This window comes from Phoca vitulina, unplaced genomic scaffold (assembly GCF_004348235.1).
Source record: "Phoca vitulina isolate PV1807 unplaced genomic scaffold, GSC_HSeal_1.0 scaffold13, whole genome shotgun sequence".
NCBI classification, from domain to species: domain Eukaryota; kingdom Metazoa; phylum Chordata; class Mammalia; order Carnivora; family Phocidae; genus Phoca; species Phoca vitulina.
In genome coordinates this window covers 7,232,086-7,254,729 of record NW_022589716.1, presented here as the reverse complement: position 1 = coordinate 7,254,729, position 22,644 = coordinate 7,232,086, and the positions used below count along the sequence as shown (strand labels likewise).

The 22,644-nt window shown below is 41.5% G+C and overlaps 1 protein-coding gene across 2 annotated transcripts in view; it reads right to left on the bottom strand.

Moving 5' to 3' along the window:
- Window positions 1-16,725, bottom strand: part of ARIH2 (ariadne RBR E3 ubiquitin protein ligase 2) — a 48,556-nt gene extending 31,831 nt beyond the window's left edge. Inside the window, exons 1-3 of one of the 2 annotated variants that reach the window (XM_032411242.1) lie at window positions 15,403-16,725; window positions 12,365-12,423; window positions 9,756-10,099 (exon numbers count right to left, since the gene is read on the bottom strand). In XM_032411242.1, the coding sequence (XP_032267133.1) occupies window positions 9,756-10,004 (249 nt within the window). In that variant the 5' untranslated portion in view covers window positions 10,005-10,099; window positions 12,365-12,423; window positions 15,403-16,725. Of the gene's footprint in view, window positions 1-9,755; window positions 10,100-12,364; window positions 12,424-15,402 lie in introns of those variants that run through there. The other variant, XM_032411243.1, reaches the window with a different exon arrangement.
- Window positions 16,726-22,644: the final 5,919 nt, after the last annotated feature.

Here is a 22,644-nt window from a genome sequence, read left to right as displayed (position 1 = left end):
GTCAGGAAAATGAATCCTAACTCTGTGTACATGGACAGAACCTGTCAACTGACAGGCTTTTCTTTAGGGTGCTTAATTAGAGGCAGCATATACATAAGACTCAAGAGCCCCCAAAGTGACCAATGAGGTCAGCCCAATCTCACACTCTCTAAGGGCCCTATTTCTTCCCAGGTTATCCTATTTCTTAAAAATAAGGAGATTATTTTGTCTAGAAACCAAGTGGGAGCAGGGTTAACTATTTTACATAGAAATCTTTAATTAACCCTCTCATTTGCAGCTCACTTATCTCTTCCATCCAGCCTTTGTCAGTCAAATCAGAGCTCAGTCTCTTCGAAGACCTGCGGGACAAACTGGCTCCTATGTGCAAGGTCCCCACAAGTCACCCCCTCTACTTACTCTCTTTGTTGTATTATGAGTTTATAACATGAATATGCCTTTACTTTCATTTTCATGATATTTCAAAATAGAAAACCACCCCTAAATTTACCTCATGCTCTTCATCATCATCTCTCTCCCTGCCCTCTCCAACTCTCCAGACAACCACTGATTTACTTTCCTTCACAATGGGTTTGCATTTTCTAGAATTTTATGATACAAATCATAAAATATTTACTCTTTTCTCCCCAAGTTCCCTCATGCAGCATACTTTTTTGGGATTTACCAATGACGCTTATATAAGCCATTCACTTTTTATACTGCTGAGAAGTATATTGTTCTATGGGCACGCCATTATTTGTTCATTCATCTGTTTGTGGATATTTGGGTTGTTTCCAGTTTTTGGCTATTGCAAATAAAATTGCTACAGACATCTGAATACCAAACAAACAAAAACAAATGGAGGGGGGACAAAGGTATGTAAGGACAACCAACCACCTTGTAGCAGAAGCCAATGTTAACACACTAGCAAAAAATAAAAAATAAAAAATAAAAAATAAATGAAGTGTTCTACGTCATAAAATTCAAAACTTTTAAAACATTCACATTGTATTTATGATTGCAGATATTATTAGTCATTTTTACAGCTACTCATTATCAGCATGGTCCTAAGAACCCACTTTTATCTTGATAATCGATGACACAGGAAGTTACATTTAGACATCAAAAATATTACAGGAAAAAAAATACAAGAAACCTATCCAACTTGTCAGTATAGTTGGGTGTCTTTATCCTACTCCCACTCCAGTTATGAAACCAGTACACTCTGAATGTTGGACACATCCTTTCGGCAGCCAAAGAAAGAACGCACTCTTTCTTCCTTGCTTCGATAACCTGAATTGTTTCACAATTTTTTTTGTACTTCCACATGAATTCTCCACACAAATATAATGTATAATACCTTGCCTCGCCTCTGAAGATTTTGTTTTATTATGTCTGCATGAAGTTCAGGCTTCTGTATCAGAATTGACAACACTAATTCTGAGATACACCCCAAGCTGGGAACCATACATCTACCAGGTATATACTGTCTCTGCTTAGAATTCAGCCAGCTTCATGGAAGTCCTTTGATAAGTGTGTCTTCTATTTACAAATGGGAACATACAGAAGTAGAGGTCTGGGATTAAATTCTCAACTTTTGCATTTATTGACTTGGCTTAGACAAATCAACAAAAAGCAACTCTCAAAGAGTTTAAGCCCTGGCTTACAAACAACAGTTTCCAATTAGCATAAATACACAGCAAGAAACATGCACAGAGTGGTACAGAGACAGGAGTGTCCAACTCTGCCTGGGGAACAGGGAGGGCTTCGTGGGAGAAGGGAGTCAAGGGTAAATCCTCAGCTTCCAGCTCGGTGGATGGTGGTATCACCAATTAAGACAGAGAATCCAGGAAGCTAAGTTTAACGGCATTGGAGTTATTTCTTGTAAAAGGAGGCAAAGCTATCTACAGACTCTGGAAAATGAGAGCCTAAAGTAAGGAATAGAAGAAATGAGAATGAGTAGAGCATGTACTGGCCAAGAAAAAAACCGCTAGTCAAAGAGCAAATTTCCCAGACGGAGACCACTCTGTTCATGATTATAAGAACAGCTCTGTTCTGTTAAAATCTCTAAACCAACCTTTTGCTTACTCTCCCTGTATTTTTCTCCATTTATGGTTGATAACTTGTGGTTTTCACAGTAAAACCATTTCATGTGTATAAAGGTTCGTGACAGTTCAAAGAAAAGGGAACACAACATAAGCTTCAAATTCTGACAATTCATGTCAATTTGAGTAATCAAGCCACAGGGTAGACACATTTTAGGAAGAGCAAGATAAGAAGCTTCCTGTATCTCTGTACCTTTCTCAAATCTTTCCTATAACTCTTCCCTCTTTTGGGCAGAGAAATCTAATCTGTCAATTTTTTCCTAGAGCAGTAAGGGCAAAGGCAAAGTAAAAAACAAAAAACAAAACAAAACACCAAGAACAGGGGAGATAGGGACAGAGCACAAGTTAAAGAAAAGTAAGGAGATGCCCCAATAAGAACCCCAAAAGCAACTAAGCACTTCATTAAGTAGTGCTATCAATGCAGGCCCAAGACCAAACACTGCAGTCAACCAAAAATGTAGGAATAACAGACAAACTATATTCCCCTGCATCCTTTTCCTGGTTCCAATTCAAATTTCATTTTGTGTTATTTTTACTTTTCTTATCAGTGGGCCCCAGGAGAAGGGAACCAGAGGCTCTGGGTGAAGACAAAAAAAAAAAAAAAATCCAAAGTACATGATCCATCTACCACATGCACACTCAGAGACATCATCAGCAATATGTCACCCAGAACCTTCCTCAATGTGGCTTTTAGCCTATAACCAAAAATGCACAATCCTAAGAATGTGTTCTAAGGAACCACAACAAATATGTGAAAGTAACAATCCCATTGTTCTGCACTTGCCCTGCCTCCACCATGACCATCTATTTGAACATTCATGTGCCAGGCACTTTACATGTATTATCTCATTTAATGCAGTGAAGGAGGTATTTTTATCATTATTTTACACATGAGAAAACTGAAGCTTAGAGATGTTGAGGAAGTTGCCCAAGGTCACATTATATTAAATGGCAAAAAAGGGAATGGAGCCCAACCATCTGACCACTAGCTCAGGCTCTGGCCAAGGCCCAATAGACACAAAGGCCACATTCATGAAAGTGTTCACAGCAACATACGCAGTCCCCAAGAAATATAACACACAAGTACTTACCTAAATGCCCAACAGGGAAAGTCTGGGCAAATTATGGCTCAATACGATGATGTGATATTTAGCCATTTAAAGTAACTTAGGAGGATGAAATAAAAAAAGGGGGAAATATTTAAAATACAGGCATACCTCATTTCATTGTATCTTGCAGATACTGTATTTTTTTATAAACTGAAGGCCTGTGGCGACCCTGTATCAGGTTGGTCGATCAGCACTATTCTTCTAATAGCATGTGCTTACTTCATGTCTCTGTGTCACATTTTGGTAACTCTTGAAATATTTCAAATTTTTTCATTATTATTATATTTGCTATGGTGATCTGTGATCAGTGATTACAACTTGCTAAAAGCTCAGATGATGGTTAGCACTTTTTAAGCAATAAGGTATTTTTTTATTAAGATATTTACATTGTTTTATAGACACAATGCTATTGCACACTTAACAGACTACAGTATAGTGTAAATATAACTTTTATTTGCACTGGGAAACAAAAAAATTCATATGATTTGCTTTTTTGTGGTATTTACTTTATTGCAGTGGTCTGGAACCAAACTTGCAATATCTCTGAGGCATGCCTGTATATAAGAAAAAAGCAGAATATAAAAATATATGTACATAACAATTACCAGAATGTAACGTCAACCAGGGCAGGGACCTATCTATGTTGTTCGATGCTATTTTTTCAGTGCCTGGCACATAGTAACTGCTTAATAAATATCGGTTGAATGAATGAATTGAAGCACAGTAATATTATATACGAATATAGGTAAGACCTGAAGGATTATAAGCAAGGAAGAAAACTTTTATTTTAGGTTAAGGAATTATGAAGGATATTTCTTCTTTAAATACTGTAGTAACATCTCAACAATAAAAAGTTAAATATAAGTAAGTTAAGGATTAGAACACAAATGTAGGATTAAAAGCACCCCTTAAGGGGGCACCTGGGTGGCTCACTCAGCTGAGCGGCTTTTTTTTTTTTTTAAGATTTTATTTATTTGTTTGAGAGAGAGAGCATGAGGGGGTTGGGGAAGCAGAGGGAGAGGGAGAAGCAGACTCCCCACTGAGTAGGGAGCCCACCGCAGGGCTCTATCCCAGGACCCTGGGATCATGACTCAAGCTGAAGGCAGACACTTAACCGACTGAGCCAACCAGGCACCCCGTGGCTGACTCTTGATTTCAGCTCCCGTCATGATCTCGGGGTCCTGGGGTTGAGCCCTGTGTTGTAGGGCTCGGCAGGGAGTGTGCTTGGGATTCTCTCCCTCTGCCCTTCCCCCTGCTTGTGTGCTCTCTCTCTAAAATAAATAAATCATAAAATAAAATAAGACCACCCCTTGATTACCCATGGTTCCTGTGATAGCGTGCAAGCGCAAGAAAAAGACTAGAATAAAAGCTGGCCTTGAATCTGATTGAAAGCTTCTTTTCTGGAAGGCGGTAAACATGATGTGTGTACTGCCAGGTGCACAGTGAGCACACAAAGTCAATGATGACAATAACCTTTCTAAACTGGCAAGATAGGGACAACTGTTAGCACTAGTTGTACTTAGGCAATTCTCAATGTCACTCTGGACATTTTTCATCTCCCTTTTAAAAATAAATTTGTACATCAGTAAAATGCACATTAGATTTCCAGACTAAAGGCATCATGAAGTATGTCAACACACCCACTAACAACCAACTATCTGAAACACAGGAATTTAATTTAGATTCTATTGAGATACAGGCATGCAAAGAAACCTGACATCAGGTCATAAAAATAGAAATGAGATGGCTTCTCAGCACATAAACACTCAGTGTTACCAGGCCCAGCTTGAGGATACTTTCCCATTAATAGTAATAAAAAAACAACAATTACATTAACAAATACATAAATAAAAATAAAATGGTCTAAAATCCTGCTATATCAGGATACAAAAAAGTTGACGTAATAAGTAAAATTAAAGTCTTTTCCAGATATTATACAAAAACTTGGTACCACTTAAGACTAAATATAAGGTATTTTGTGAAGAACATCAATTGCTCATGTTACCAGTACCAAATGCATAGAAATAGATTGTTTTGAACACGAAACTATAAAGACTTCTGCACTTGGAGTCAGAAGCCCTGAAAACTAATTATGATTCATCCACAAAGGGGAAAAATGATCCACAGAAAAAGAATCACAAAACATTTTCCAGCCACATTTTGCTGAATATCAAATACTAGATTTTAAAATAAATTCAAGCAAGAGGGTGGCAGAATAAAGTATTCTATGTAACATTTTCCCAGCTCTACTGTAGTTATTACAGCAATTCATAAAGCAAGCACTAGAAACACTCATTATAGCCAGCTTATTTCTCCAATCCTATCTGGCAGAACACAAGGCTTAAGAAGTGAACAGCCGCAGTTCAGCAATGAAGAAGTTTAAAAAATCCAATAGCAAAGACACCCCAGGCTTCATTCACAATCCTCCACATTTTACTCCCTTTAACCTATACTTCTTAGTCTCCTGCTTTAGCTCAGAAGGTAACTTTCCCACCCCCATGCTTATTAACCCGTGGGGCTTGGACTTGACTCGTGTTACCTGCACTGCCCTTCTACTCCACCTTGAAGGATCTCCTGCAACACAAAGCTCCGAGAGCTCACTTTGGCTCCATTAGACTAGATCTAGCCCAAAATGGACTACTTCTCCTTTCTTATGCGTTTGGGTGGGGCCCTGAACCACATTCCTCCTCTCCTGCCCACACCCCTAGCATGCTGCTCAGAGAAGAGTAGCATGCGGGAGACTCCTCTGGCCCATCACCAATGAAAGCCAGCCTGGAATATCTGGGCAGCTTGATTGCAAATGCCTCAGGAGTTTCACAGAACAGCACTAACAGGATTCACTGAATGACAAAATTCTTCTTGACTAACTACTACATATTTTGCAATAAAAATGTCTGTTATTACCAGAAAAGGCTTCTCTCATCTATAACAATCAAATAGTCTTCGTGTGAGTTTCATATGAAAATACAGGGTTTTAAAAAGTTAGCTTTGTTTTCCTTGAAGACTTTCTTTAAGACCTAAAGACATACACAATCATGACAAATATTTGCCAGATTTTCCCCCTCCTACAATATAATAACTCACCTGGCAATCATCCAATCTCTAATGACTACAGTTGACACTTGAACAACATGGGTTTGAACCGTACAGAGCCACTTACACACAATTTTTTTTACAATTCTGTACTGTAAATGTCTTTTCCTTATGACTTTCTTAACATTTTCTTTTCACTAGCTTACTTTATTGTAAGAATCTGGTATGTAATACATATAACATACAGAGTATGTGTTGACTGTTTATGTTATTGGTAAGGCTTCCAGTCAACAGTAAACTACTAGTATTAAGTTTTGGGGGAGTCAAAAGTTATATGCATATTTTTGGCAGTGTGGGGGTTGGCACCCCTAATCCCCATCATTGTGCAAGGGTCAACTGTATCCTATCTGTGTAAGATGACAGCTCATTCTAAAAACAATGCTTCTGTTTTGCCATTATTTGAACACCAGTAGTTTCCCCCAATAACAGATAAGCATTTTCTCTGTTGTCTATCCTTAGCCCTTAATCTGATTTCCTGGGCACTTTCCTTTCTCAATTAATGATCTTACTCATGGACTTGTCTTACAACACATACAGGAAGTTACCCTGACACCAGGGGCCCTCACTAAACCAAAAACCCAGTGTCCCAGACAACTGGAATTTTAATATTTAAGAGACATCAAATCTCAAAAGGCAACAAAAGGCTTAATTTTATGCTAGACAATGGCTCATCCATAGGTAACTGCCAACACACAAACGAAACAAGTAAAACAGACGAGTATCAGTGAAAAAGTCAAGCCAGTCCTCAGACTTAGCTTTCATTCATAAACAACTGTTCATATGGCTATAATTTTAAACCATATACATGTCATATTTTCTACCAGCCACATAGCACCTAAATCATATGAAAGAATTAAGTATCTTGATATGTCACAGAGTTGTACAAACAGCACCATGATCACCACTGATCTCCACTCTCAGATACACATGCAACAGGGGAGCTAGAATAGCCAAAGCACCAATAAACACTGTTCTGTAAATGCAGCACTTAAAGTATTCCCTCTCATCTCATAAAATATTAATTACAAAAATAAAAATGTTAAGTTTTTAGCCAGCCTGAAAAAGGAAGATTGTATGTGATTCCCTCTCCTTTACCCTTAACCAAGCTGTTTTTGCCTAGCCTCTTTGGTCAAATTCCCAAACTACTTAAAACACCACTGAGTCCCTTTATGTGCAGCCAAGCCACCAAAAGAGCCAGGACCCTTGCTGCCCTGCCCCAGAAAGAAAATGGTTATTAGCATGCTTCTCAGTGAGGTCTAGGGAGGGGGGAAAAATCTATCTTCTACCGTGATCTAAATTTTCATGGACTATTTTCCCCTTTGCCCCATTTTCTCTTTAACCCTTTCCTAGTGTTTCAACTTTCTTCCATCTCTTTTTATTTCTTCCTCTCTATACCAAGTTCGTTTTGCTCCTTCCTTTCATGATCTTGAGGGTCAGAACAATGCCTTTTCCTAATAGCAGAGAAGGATGTACAGTAGAGGGACTAGGGAATCTAGTTCACAGCAGCATCAGCTATTGTCATCAACAGCTGACAAAATTCACAGTATCCAAGAAACTATTCAACACCTACTATGGATGAAACATTGTGACAGGAATGATGGGGGAGAAAAGGTATAAAGCAGTTTCTGCCCTCCATGAAGTGACAATCTAGTTGGAGAGATCAGGCAAAAATACATGGAAAGGTAAAACAACATAAAGCAGTCCAAAGACTGCAGTATGTACTCTAATATACATGAGTTGTAATGTTCAGGCACCGAGAACAAAGGAGGGTACAACCACTGTGCTGTAGGGGTCTCAAGAAGGCTCACTCAGGAAAAGTACAAGCTAGACTCTGAAGGAGCCCTCAACGTATAAAAGGTAAGGAAGGAAAGGGAGGGCTTTCTAAAATGGGGAGAAGACTTTCCAGAGGGCTGACCCTATATCAGCTTAACAGCAAGGAAAAATGTAAAATGGGTATATTTTATGTTACATGTATTTTACCACAATTTAAAAAAATGAGGATAGGTGTCTGGGCCCCTCAGCTGTCTCCAGCAGGGTAGGAAAGTCAGCACAGATGGAACAGAATTCTTATGCACAGATGAGAACATCTGATGAACTTAGTCAACTGAAACTGTCCAGCACGTAGCCACACCTGACGATACCTTTTCTAATTTTAAATACCAACACTGTGTATAACCTGACAAAATGGCTAACGCAAAAGAAACTAGTTGACCGGATAGAGAGGTGTGTGCATTGTGAGGAAGAGATCTGATGCCTTTTCCACCAGGGAAATGTCCTCTGGAAACAGAGGTCCCAGCAGCTTTGCTAAAGCTATGGGGTAGAAATCCCAAATCCAGAGGTTCCAATGGGTCTCCATTCTTCACAGTTTTCTGACCACAAGAGAGGAAGTCTGCAACCCTCCCAGGAGCGAGTCACAAAAAAAGCTGTAGATTTCAACTTCCCACTAGTTGCTAATAAAGCCCTGAATATCCAAATCGAAGGTATTAGTGAGCCTTCGCTGACCACCTGGGGAAAAAAAAAATCCCTAAACTAGTAGATAAAGTAGCTTTTAGAGAAATCACACACGGCATACCTTAGTTACTTCCATTTAAATACCAACAAGAAAATTACTTGGTTGAAATCATGCCAATGTGCCCTTGACCTTCAATTTAAGCAGATAACAAGATCCATATAACAGTTCCTGAAGGAAGGGCAATGAAATAAGAGAAATGTCCCCACTTTCACATAATGGCCAACATTAGAGGAGAAAGAAACATGCTGGGAAATTGTCTAAATGACCATAAAAATATTCATAGTACATAGTGTTTTATGTGAGTGGACTATGTACTAGTCTAATATTACATAGCACAAAACGTACATGGTAAGGACAATAACCCACCTGAGGTGCAAGATTGAAAAGCATACTAAATTTTGTGTTAAAAATAAGATTCTTGCTGGAATAACTAACTCTTTAAAGTTTCCATATAACACCCCCAAAATCAAGGAAATACAAGCTAAAATCTCTTTCAACATTAGACATTAGTATATGAAACAATGGAGTTCAATTAGCCCAAAGGCACTGATTATTCAGGGCACATTCTGGGTACTTCTCAAGACATTTGCCAGAAATTCACACATGGTTATATGGAGGATGGTGATTCTGAGGCTAATCTTATCTTACCTCATAAAGTTTTATAAGACTCACTTTCTGAAACCAGTGTTAATCTACATAATTCTGCTTCTATGTATTTCCAGTCTATCCTGAATCCACCCCATCCTTCCTAATTCTTAGTAACTTGGGAATTTGAGAGCCTTAAATATGCATATTTTAGAAAACAAAGTAAAGCATCAAATGTCCAACTAATCCAACGCATACCTAAATTTAGTTTCACTACAGCGCCATTCATTCAGTCTGGAGGAGACATCAGTTAGCAACAGCTTGTATTTAGATTTAATTGGGGGAATTACACTTGGAATTGACAACACTGCTCACCTTTAGGACAGAGGCTAAGCTGGTCATGTGCTCATTGAGGGCACCCTCGGACTCCTTGTAGGTCAAACAGGTGAACTGGTACTCCTCAGGATCAAAGGCATCGGCCCCCTGCTGCTCCACATCGCTGGCTACTCCCACGTAATAGTCCTCTATGTCCCCAGGGTCCTCATCCTCTTCTTCCTCCTCACAATTTGGGTCATAGTCCTCTTCATTGCTGTCAGACCCCTGGCTATTCATGTCCACAGACATCTTAGCATCCAGCCAAGTTGCAGATCAGGAAAGCAGTTTTTTCCCCTCCCCCCAAACTTTACCACTTTCTCAAATGCATTAGTGTTTTTTGTCTTCTAAGGAAGGAAAAGAAAAAAATAAGTGTTACTTACTTTCACTATGAGAAGTTATAACAGTAACCACTGAAGAATCAAAATGGTATAGCCTGGTCCTATGCCCATTACGGCCTATTCCAACTCTGGTCTCATATTGGAAACACCATCATCTCCCTGACCAGGCTTATCTAAGGAAAACTCATTCCTTGAGGAGCAGAAGCAGCTAATAATGGTAACTGCACATGAAGGGCCTGGCATGAAAGAGTCAGGAAGGCCATCTACTCCATGTCAAAGGGTCAAATTCCCAAGGATTTATCCTTCCTGCAGGAGTCCTTAAGAAAGAGGCACATCCCCACAGTTGGAGGCCCACAAGGGAAGCAACCTAAAGGTTGAGCTACCAAAATTTAAAATCTCTTTGCTAATTATGCCCCACTGGGAAGTGACACAGATGGTACACAAATGACACAATTCCTTTCTACTATAATGTCTAGGAAAAGAATACCACTGTTTCACAGACATCACTCTCAGATATCTGGAAAACAGGTGCATGGTTAGTAAAGAAAACGAAAGACACAAAGCTCTTCAACATCCTCCTCTAGTCTGCAAAGTTAACTGATTTTTCAGTTTTAAAGGATTCTACTGATTCTTTAAAAGGGGTACTTTGACACAAAGAAATTGATCCAATAGCAAAGGAAAACGACAGATATACAGAGAAGATTTTGGCAAATACCCATTAACTTTTCTGCACAAGTACTGTTTCAAGCAATCATCTGCAAGAAACAATATTAAATAGTGATTTTTTTAAAAAAGATTTTATTTATTTGTCAGAGAGAGAGAGAGCGCGCACAAGCAGGGGGAGCAACAGCAGAGGGAGAAGCAGGCTCCCCGCTGAGCAAGGAGCCCAATCTGGGACTCAATCCCAGGACTCTGGGATCATGACCTGAGCTGAAGACAGATATGCTTAACCCAGTGAGCCACCCAGGCGTCCCTTAAATAGTGATTTAAATCTAAAAACTAATAGGACTTTAAAATGCAAGAGCATCTGGATTGGATAGTATGTAAATAACTTACATAACCAAATCTGGATTAAATACAAAAGTATTTATAAAGTCTATTTGAAATAGTTAAGCTCTCAAGAGGTGGCTCAGTCGGTTAACTGTCCAACACTTTTTTTTTTTTTAAGATTTTATTTATTTACTTGACAGAGAGAGACAGTGAGAGAGGGAACACAAGCAGGCAGAGTGGGAGAGGGAGAAGCAGGCTCCCTGCTGAGCAGAGAGCCCGATGCGGGGCTCAATCCCAGAACCCTGGGATCATGACCCAAGCCGAAGGCAGACGCTTAACGACTGAGCCACCCAGGTGCCCCAAGTGTCCAACTCTTGATTTGGGTTCAGGTCATGATCTCAGGGTCGTGAGATCAGCAGGGAGTATGCCTGAGATTCTCTCCCTCTGCCCCTCCCCCTGCTCTCACTGTGCGAGCTTTCTTGCTCTAAAAAGAATAAAATAATCTAGGGGTGCCTGCGTGGCTCAGTCGGTTAAACGTCTGCCTTCGGTTCAGGTCATGATCCCAGGGTCCTGGGATCGAGTCCCGCATTGGGCTCCTTGCTCAGCAGGGAGCCTGCTTCTCCCTTGCCCTCTGCCTGCTGCTCCCCCTGCTTGTGCTCGCTCTCTGTCAAATAAATAAATAAAATCTTTAAAAATAAAATGAATACATAAAATAATCTAAAAAAAAAGAAATAGATAATCTCTCAAAAAATCAACCATAATTAAGACCAGATATAAAAATTAAAACACATTAGGGGCACCTGGGTGGCTCAGTCGTTAAGCGTCTGCCTTCGGCTCAGGTCATGATCCCAGGGTCCTGGGATCGAGCCCCACATCGGGCTCCCTGCTCGGTGGGAAGCCTGCTTCTCCCTCTCCCACTCCCCCTGCTTGTGTTCCTGCTCTAGCTATCTCTCTCTCTGTCAAATAAATAAATAAAATCTTTAAAAATTATTTTAAAACACATTAAAATGAACGTGTTAAAAAAAAAAAGAACGGGTAGTGAATAACCAGTCTAAAGGACTACAGAGCCACCTTTTAATATAAAAATATCAGTGAATCTAAGTTTGACATGCTAACCATAAATGCCCAGTTTTTTTTAAATCATGTTAATGAGAGAGCAGTAACGTAATATTTGCAGTTTGACTTTTAACAAATTATTTTATATGGTAGAACCACCTAATTACAAACGAACTATGGTACTTTTCCCTTAGGAGAAAAAATTAATCTTTAAATTAAAAATACCTGAATTCTTGAAGATCTTTCAAGATGTCACCCCAAATATTCTGTCATATAATTTCCATCTGAAATGAAAAGAGAAAATTCTATTTATATTTTTGAAGTTGGTACCCTGGTTTTGCAAATTTATTTTTTAACAAGCAAAGACATTTAAAAAGATAAGCAGCAAGGGACCAGAGTAACTATGAAATTATTTTCTTGTAAGTCCCACAGAAACATGTATGTCATATTGAAAAGAGTTACATGGCCTTCTAAAAAAGAAAATATTCAAAGTAAACAGCCAATAATTATTTAACCTAGAATACCGGTAATGTAAATAGATACCCAATTCCCTCCCTTAGTTTGAAAACCCACCACCTTACTCCTATGGTTCAGATTCCCTAAATTACTATCACAATTTCAATCCTAAATGTTACAAAGTGGACAAAGTAAATTGCAACTGACTTAAAATGAGATTTTTCGTATAAAATCACTTCCATGGTGATAATCTAACACAAAATATTGCCAATATTTCAGACCTCACTTTACTCATGAAAAAATTATTTTGAAATAAAAGTGTCCCCAATAGGATGCCCACTAGGCAACATTAATACCTGTGTGCCGCCTCTCTTCTGACATGCTCAAGGGCCATCTGACCTACTCAGAGATACAGATCTCACTATCCAAGACTAAATAAGTAAGCAAGGCTACTTGCTTATTCAATTAGAAATCTTATGTCTATTTCTTTATCCTTTAGGATTTCTCGGAAAACTTGGGATGCCTGGGTGGCTCAGTCGGTAAAGCGTCTGCCTTCGGCTCAGGTCATGATCCCAGGGTCCTCGGATCGAGTCCCGCATTGGACTCCTTGCTCAGCAGGGAGCCTGCTTCTCCCTCTGCCTGCCGCTCCCCCTGTTTGTGCTCTTTCCCTCTGTACCTCTCTGTCTTTGACAAATAAATAAACTCCTAAAAAAAAAAAAAAAAAAAAAGGATTTCTCGGAAAACTAAAACTTATAACTTCCAAAAAAATACTTCACACACAGGTAAATATAAACCAAATGAAAATCAAAGTCCAAACAATGATTATGGAAGATCTAAAATAGTAGAGAACAACTGATTTTTAAAAATCTTTTTTCTTTTACCTGTATATTATTTAAGGTACTGCTTATTGGGCAAATAAAATTCATAAATATTGCTCCCATCTACAAAATTTCACTACCAATATTAGCTCTCATTTAGTGAGAGCCAATTGCAGGTTTGACTCATTTTCACAACCCTACAAAGTGGCTCTCATCCCCTTCTTACAAATGAGGAAACCACAGTTCAAAAAGGTTAAGTGACTTGCCAGGATCACACTGCTGGTAACCGGTATTACCCAGAGTCAATACTTCCACCAGATCCATTGGCTACGGGGATTTGTAACTCCCCACCACCCTCCCAGAGAACCTAATACTATCCACAAAGCTACCTTCAGAATCATAACAAACAGAAGACCATGCTTTCCACTTTCTCTGGATTTTTCCCCAGGATTTGAACCTAGAGGTTGCCCATAGGCTTCTCACCAACTAAATACTCAAGAAGCAGGAGAAAAATTCATATTCCCCTCCCCTCCAAAAAAAGAGAAAGTGATTTCATACTTAGTGGGAGTTCTAGGTCTAGTTCTAGGTCTAGATTTAAAGATTTATTTATTTATTTATTTATTTATATGAGAGAGTACATGAGAGGGGGGACGGTCAGAGGGAGAAGCAGACTCCCCGCTGAGCAGGGAGCGCGATGCGGGACTCGATCCCGGGACTCCAGGATCATGACCTGAGCTGAAGGCAGTCGCTTAACAACTGAGCCACCCAGGCGCCCATAGGTCCAGATTTAAATAAAAACTTAATTTTTAATCTTTTCAAAGTTAAATATCCCTAATTCTACTCAAAAGAGTGCTGACATTGTTCAAAGGGGCCAGAATGTTATTACCTTATTAAAAGAACTGATGACAACGCTTTGATTTCCTTTGGATGTTAAATATTATCCCTCCACCCCACACAGAAAAGGAGTAATAGAAATTACCCCCCCCCCCCCCCCCCCGCCAAAGTCCCGTGTTCAGGAGACGTTGACACCCTCCCTGGGCTAAAGGATCCAAACTGAAGACTTCTCTCTCAGTTTAAAGTTGACGAAAACACTTTTTGGCGACTCTGAAGATGTCTACTCCGGACATAATATTTGGCTCTGAATGGTCATTACTAACGCTACATCTCCGAAGAAAACTACTTAGCACTTTAAAAATATAAACCAGTAACTTACTTTCCAAAACCCTACACTCTAATACGGTAGCCACCAGCCCCATGTAGTTATTAAAATTTGACTTAAAAATTAAATAAAAACCTGAAATTTGGTTTTCCAGTCTCACTAGCCATAAGTCAAATGTTCAATAGCCACGTGTAGCTAGTGGCTACCCTACTTAAGAACAAAAGTACAGAATATGTCGGTTGTGGCAGAAAGTTCTACGGGACAGAGCAACAATCAGTACAGAGGTGAAGTCATCCGACAACACGGCTGTCTCTCCCGCCGCTAGCACAGCAGCGTCCGGCGAGACGGCGGCGCAGCTCCTGGGCCGCACGTTTCTACCGAGGCGCAGGGACAGTCGCGAGGACACGGAGCCCACGCGCAGGGGGACCCTTCGCAGGCGAGCGTTAACTAACTGTACGGGTGGCACTGCGAGGGCTCCGAATGATGACTAGAGTGAGAAGCCCCGGAGGCGGCGCGTATCCCCGGCGCGCCGGGTGGGGAGGGCCCAGATGCGCCGGCGCCAGTCGGTCAGAGGCGCTGGCCTCCGACCTCTCCGGGAGCTGTGAAGACGGCGGGAGGAGGAAAAACGGAGAAACGCCAGGAGCCAGCCCGCCCCGGTGGTAGCCTTCAGCCGCCCCTCCGCGGGCGGCGCTGGGCGCTGAGACGGGGAACCGGCGGCCGGGGGCACCGGGGCCTCGCGGGCGGCGACGAAGGCGGAGGCGCGCGGAGAGCCCACCCCCCTCCCCGGCCCGCCTGGGTAAACAAGGCCGCGACCCGCGCCGCACACTTACCGGGAGCCGCAGCCCGCGGCCGCTGAGCCCCGGCGGGCCAGACCGGGTCCGGCCGGGCCAGAGGTTTCAGACACAGGCGCAGATGCGGCGGGCGGAGGCGACGGGCCGACGCCGGTCAAGGCCCGCGCTCCTTCCTCCCGCGGAGCGGTCTCCGCAGCTCCGGAAGTGCTCAGTGCAGTTGCGTCACTTCCGGCCCGGGGTCGACCCGCGGTCGCCGAGGTCGCGACTGGTGCTGGATAATAGCGTCCCTTGGCCAACGCTTCACTGCAGCCCAGCACTCCGATCCCGAGTGTGACCCGGCACGGCCCGCGCCCACGGCTGCGGGAGGCAGCGGAGGAGAGGAGTCGGCTTATTGGAGAGTGGTCAAGGCATCTCTTCCGGCTTTCTCCTACCGGCGCCGCCCGCCGGGATAATTTTAACCAGCGTTTTTCTGATGGACTGCTCGCTTCACTGTTTGTATTCGAGTGTAGTGCACATAGAAGACATACTGACGCCTATGGAGTGGTAAAGGACTGTTGTTTCTCGGCCGCTATCTGGTGGAAGAAGAATTGGGGTTTCAGGTCCCCGCGCCGGGCCGGGAATTTCTGCTTACACTCTCAGGCCGCCGCCTGGTGGCCCCCGAGCCGCAGATACCACGCCGGGCTTTCCCTTTACTCTCCGCTGCGTGGCCCACCCAGTTCTTCAGCTTCCCATTCATCGTACAAGATTGAATTGTGATTTTGTTTCTTAAATTCCACATTTGCGTTGCTACACGGTTTCTTCAAAGAGTTTAGGAAGTATGTGCCGTTATGACTGCCAGTTAACTTCTAGGACCTGTTGCCAAGCATGGTGGATAGAAAGGCACTGAGGCTCACTCAAGTTGCTGCTGCACAAGTGAAAATGCGGGTGTGAAGCCAGTGATGTTAGGGAGCATCCTGGCTGTGCAAGTCCTCCCATAACCCAAATTATTTCCATCCATACACAAGTCGTCTATGTCTGATATGCAAGATATCTGTGTGTAACGAGCTCTCTTACTTAGTTCTTGCTTCTTGCGTGTATTCGTGCATTTCTTATACATGGTTTTCAGCTTTCAGTTTAAGAGCATGTACCTAAGTAAGGCGCAAATACTAGAAAGCCTCCCTCCCTCCCCCCAAAAGGAAACAAACACTAGAAAGCCCAAATTAATTTGGAGTGAAAATTAATAGCAATGACTAACAATTGTAGGATTATGAATTCTATGTATGTTGGCAACATAAAAGTCTACTAAACTTCAATGTGCTTATTTTTTTTTTTTTTAAAGATTTTATTTATTTATTTGACAGAGAGACAGCGAGAGCAGGAACACAAGCAGGGGGAGTGGGAGAGGGAGAAGCAGGCTTCCCACTGAGCAGGGAGCCCGATGTGGGACTCGATCCCAGGACCCTGGGATCATGACCTGAGCTGAAGGCAGACGCTTAACGACTGAGCCACCCAGGCGCCCTTCAATGTGCTTATTTTATTCCTTTAAACTATGATACTAGCAAAGGACCTAAAGTGTATTTTCTGCAAATGAAATCTGAATTAGAAGCTCTCGTTTTGGGTTACATGTAATAAATGCTCTCCAGCAAATAAAAGGAAACTTTCTGTAGCATTATTGCATTTGCAAAATAGAGAATTTGTTCATAGGTCAAGCTCATGGGTGTACGTACAATATATTGGAATCCTATATATTATCCTTATTTGTTCACCTGTCTTTCTCCTGCTAAAGGTAAGTTTTTGCTTGTTTGTTTTAGAGAGGGAGAGCAAGAAAGAGAGAGTGAGGGGCAGAGGGAGAGAGAATCTTAAGCAGGCTCCACGCTGGGCGGAAGCTCAGTCTCATAGCCCTGAGATCACGATCTGAGCCAAAATCAAGAGTTGGACGCTTAACTGACTGAGCCACCCGGGCACCCCAAAAGGTGAGTTTCTTAAGGGCACAGATCCAACCTTGTTTTAAATATTACTCTATTACATAAACATTTATTGGGCTGATGATAATACTTTTAACCAGTGGCAATTTCTCTCCAGGAAACAGAGATTTAAGAATTAAGCCAAAATGTTTAAGGATATGCATAAAAATATGTGCACATATATGTGCTTTGGAATGGTGATTCCAAATAGGAATTCCAAATAGGAAACATTTGCCGCATCCAAAATGTCCAAAAGTAAGAGTTTGTTAAATTATGGTAAAATATACAATAAAGAAAACCATTAGCAATGATGCTGTACTAAGGTATGTATTAATAAAGAAAGGTATTTTTGATATACTCAAGTGATAAGAATAAGAAATGAAATATGTATGATAGTACTTTTTCAAAATATATATGCATGTGAAATATATAAAGTCTCATGATTTCTGTGGTTCAGAAATCCAGACATGCCATAGTGGGAATGGTTTATCTTAACTCCTCAGTGTCTGGGGCCTCAGCTGGAAGACTCGAAAGCTAGGAGCTGGAATCATGGGGAAGAATTATTTACTCATATATCCAGTGGGTTTTGGTGGCTGTCAGCTGGGGGTCTAGCTGGAGCTGTTAGCCAAAAGACATACACACATGACCTCTCCACGTTGGTCTGGTTTCCAAGGACAAGTGTTTTAAGAGAAATAGAGCTAGGTGGAAGCTCTATCTCTTTTTATAACTTAGCCTTTGAAGTAAGACAGCATTACATCTACCACATTTTATTGGTCCAAGCAGTTACAAATGTCCTCTCAGGTTCAAAGGAAGGAAATGAAGCCCCACCCTTGATAGAGGAAAACCAACATTGTATCACATTGTAAGAAAAGCATGTGGAATGGGATATATGTTGGTATGGTCATCTTTGGAAAATACAATGTCACATCACATATTACATATATGTATCTTATACATATAGCTTTCATCTTCACCTTTATTGGTTTTATTTTTTTTTAAGATTTTATTTATTTAACAAAGAGAGGCACAGTGAGAGAGGGAACACAAGCAGGGGGACGGAGAGGGGGAGGAGAAGCAGGCTTCCCGCTGAGCAGGGAGCCCGATGTGGGGCACGATCCCAGGACCCTGGGATCATGACCTGAGCTGAAGGCAGACGCTTCACGACTGAGCCACCCAGGCGCCCCCTTTTATTGATTTTAATTATGCAACTAATATATTGATATATTAAAGTTGTAAAAAAATTAACATAAAAGTATTGATAGCAACGTGTGAATATTCCCATTAACTCACTTCGACTCTCTTTACCCTATCTGGGGTTGTTACCGTTGTCTGATCCTTTCTATGCATTTACATGTATATCTGTATTCATAGCTATACATATACATTTTTTTTCCCATATACACACACATTTACACAAATTTTTTTTTTCTGTTAGGCTATTATAAGATGCTTCTTTTTTCACTTAGTAGAAAGTACTATTATTATTCTCCATTCCACGAATGAGCAAACTAAGGCACAGAAAGTTCTGGTAATTCCTCAAAATTAAAAAGCTAGAAAGTGGCCAAGTTGAGATTCTAACCCTGCTGGTGTGGCTCCAGAGCCTACCCTCTCTCCACAGTGCTGGACCCCTTCTCAGTATTTCCTAATATGAATGTATTGTCATCTGTTTGACCATGCTCCCTTTGCAGGTCATCTGTTTCCAATTTTTCACAATTACAAATAATGTCGCAATAAACACCCTTGGATGTACTTCTCTTTGCACAGATGTGAACATGTTTGGGGTTCTAGTTCTAAATTTTTTTTTTTTTTAAGATTTTATTTATTTGAGAGAGAGAGAATGAGAGACAGAGAGCATGAGAGGTAGGAGGGTCAGAGGGAGAAGCAGACTCCCTGCCGAGCAGGGAGCCTGATGTGGGACTCCGTCCCGGGACTCCAGGATCATGACCTGAGCCGAAGGCAGTCGCTTAACCAACTAAGCCACCCGGGCGCCCTGGGGTTCTAGTTCTAGAAATGGAATTGATGAGTCAACTGCCCTGCTCATACTGCCAAATCACCTTTTAAAAATGCCTTTGATTCTTTGAGCCCGGCTGAAGGCCAGGCACCATGTTGTTAGATATAATGGTGGGGGAAGGAGATCACAGTCCCTGCAGTTTAGGAGCTTTGGTCTAGTAAGAGATGAAAAAATTAGAGGAATTGTGAAATAAGTATGAAATTGCTGTGAGGAGTACCGCACAGCAGAGTCACTACATCTCCATTCTCTGCTCTATCTACGCTCATTCCCTAGGAATCTCATCCAGTCTCTGCCCAAGGACCTCCAACACACTGATGGCTTACAGGTCTTTCTTTCTAGCCCTACCCGATTCCCTAAACACATTCAGTGTATTCAGTTGTCCATTTGGAGGTCATATTGGCACTCAAATTTGAAGTGCCAAACAAAACTCAATTTTATCCCCAAACTGCTCATTCCCCCAGTGTGTCCCAGCTCAGTAATGCCCCTATCTCTTACTTACTCAGGCCAAAAATTCACAAGTCTCCCATGACTCTTCTTTCCCTTTGCAATTCCACATTCAATCCCTAAGTGCTATACCTCCATGATATGTCCTGATTTGGCAGTTCTCCCCATCTGCTGCTCTAGTGCAAACCACCAACATGTGTCCCTGGGTGTGAGCAATTAACTAGTCTCCATGCTCCTACCCATGCTACCATATCGGTTCTATACATTATCTAGAAAGATCTTTTTAAAGCATAAAACATGTCAATTCCCTGTTCAAAACCCTTCAAAGCTTTCAGTCACAGGCTTCACCCTTATAGGCCTATAGTGGTAGGGTCTGGAGCCAGACGCCCAGGGTTAGAATCCATTTGGTGACTTCCTGGCTGTGTGAACTTGGGTAAGGAACTTCACCTCTCTGTGACTTAGTTTTCTCATTTGTGAAATGGGGATAATAGTAGCACCTTCCACTGAATGAAAAAGCAGAAGGATATTTACAATAGCTTTTTATTAATGAAAAAAGGGTTTGTGTAAGTGTGTGTGTGTGTGTGTGTGTGTGTGTGTGTGTGTGTGTGTGTGTGTGTGTGTGTGTGTGTGTGTGTGTGTGTGTGTGTGTGTGTGTGTGTGTGTGTGTGTGTGTGTGTGTGTGTGTGTGTGTGTGTGTGTGTGTGTGTGTGTGTGTGGCTGTAGATATAAATATGTATGTGGTTGTAGGGGTGCCTGGTGGCTCAGTTGGTTAAGTGTCTGCCTTCAGCTCAGGTCATGATTCTGGGGTCCTGGGATCAAGTCCCAAGTCAGGTTCCCTGATCAGCAGGGAGCCTGCTTCTCCCCCTGCCTGCTGCTCCCCCCTGCTTGTGCTCTCTCTCTCTGACAAATAAAATCTATTAAAAAATATATATGTATATGTAGATGTATAGAAAAGGTCCTAGAAGGACATGTATGAAAGGACATGTACTGACCGAGCCACTCAGGCACCCTGACATGTTTTACTTTTAAAAATCCACTGGGGTTGGGGCGCCTGGGTGGCTCAGTCGGTTAAGCTTCTGCTTTCAGCTCAGGTCATGATCTCAGGGTCCTGGGATGGAGCCCCATGTCGGGCTCTCTGCTCAGAGGAGAGCCTGCTTCTCCCTCTCCCTCTGCTGCTCCCCCTGCTTGTGCTCTCTCTCCTTGTCAAATAAATAAATAAAATCTTAAAAAAAAAATCCACTGGGGAGATGGGGCGTCTGGGTTAAGCATCAGTTGGTTAAGCATCTGACTCTTGATTTTAGCTCAGGGTTATGAGATCGAGCCCCGAGTCAGGCTCTGTACTACTCATTGTAGAGTCTGCTTGAGAGCCTCTTCCCTCTCCCTCTGCCCTTCTCCCTGTTCTCTCTCTCTAAATAAATAAATAAAATCTTTTTTAAAAATAAAATAAAAATTTAAAAAATCCACTGGGGAGCACTGAATTTTTAAGATTGACTTAAAGGTAGTACTGATATCCTCAATATTGACTCTTTGCATCCAAGGAATATGTCTTTACACTTGTTTTTCTTTCATGCCTTTGAATTTTTATATTTATTCACATGGATCTTTGATTTAGTCCTGGATATCTTATGGGTTTTCTTACTATTCTGAATAGGATTCTTTTTTGCATGTTTTCTAATTGGTTATTTTTTTAAAGAGTTTTATTTATTTGGGGTGCCTGAGTGGCTCAGCCGTTAAACGTCTGCCTTGGGCTTGGGTCATGATCCCAGGGTCCGGGGATCGAGCCCCATATTGGGCTCCCTGCTCAGCGGGAAGCCTGCTTCTCCCTCTCCTGCTCCCCCGTGTGTGTTTCCTCTCTTGCTGTGTCTCTCTCTGTCAAATAAATAAAATCTTAAAAAAAAAAAGTTTTATTTATTTATTTATTTATTTATTTATTTATTGGGGTGGGGGAGAGCATGAGCAGGGGGAGGGGCAGAGGGAGAGCAGACTCCCTGCTGAGCAGGGAGCCTGATGTGGAGCTTGATCCCAGGACTCTGGGATCATGACCTGAGCCAAAGGCAGACACTTAACTGACTGAGCCACCCAGGCACCCCTAATTGGTTATTGTTAATGTATCGAAAAGCTATTGTTTCTGGATATTGTTCTTGTGTCTGTCTCTTTACTTAAATTTCTTCTTAGTTTCAAAGGGTCTTCAACTGATTCTCTTGAATTTTCAAAGTAAGCATTTAGATCACTTGAAAATTGTGATATTTTAGATTCTTAATTTTTAATATTTAAATTTTTCATTTATTCTTCTTTCCTTATCTTATTTCCCTCCCTCCTTTTTTCCCTCCTTCTTTTTTTCTTTCTTTCTTCCTTCCTTTCCTACTTTCTTTTTTTCCCTCCTCCTTTCCTATTGGTCTTACTGTCTTGGCTACCATGTTCAATAAAAGGTTAAGCAGTAATCATGATCAAAAGCATACCTTTGTTCCTCTCATTAATAGGAAGGTTTCTAATATTTCACCTTTAAACATTTTTGCTAAGAAAGATATAGTTACTAAGTTGCTTTTTTTTTTTAAGATTTTATTTATTTATTTGACAGAGAGATAGAGAAAGAGCACAAGTAGGCAGAGAGGCAGGTAGAGGGAGAGGGAGAAGCAGGCTCCCCGCTGAGCAGGGAGCCCGATGCGGGGCTCGATCCCAGGACCCTGGGATCACAACCTGAGCCGAAGGCAGACGCTTAACTGACTGAGCCACCCAGGTGCCCCACTAAGTTGCTTTTTTAAAAAAAATTTTTTTAGGTAGACTCCAATACCCAACATGGGTCTCGAATTCACAACCCTGAGATCAAGAGTGCATGCTCTACTGACTGAGCTACCCAGGCACCCCAGTTGTGTTTTTTTTTTT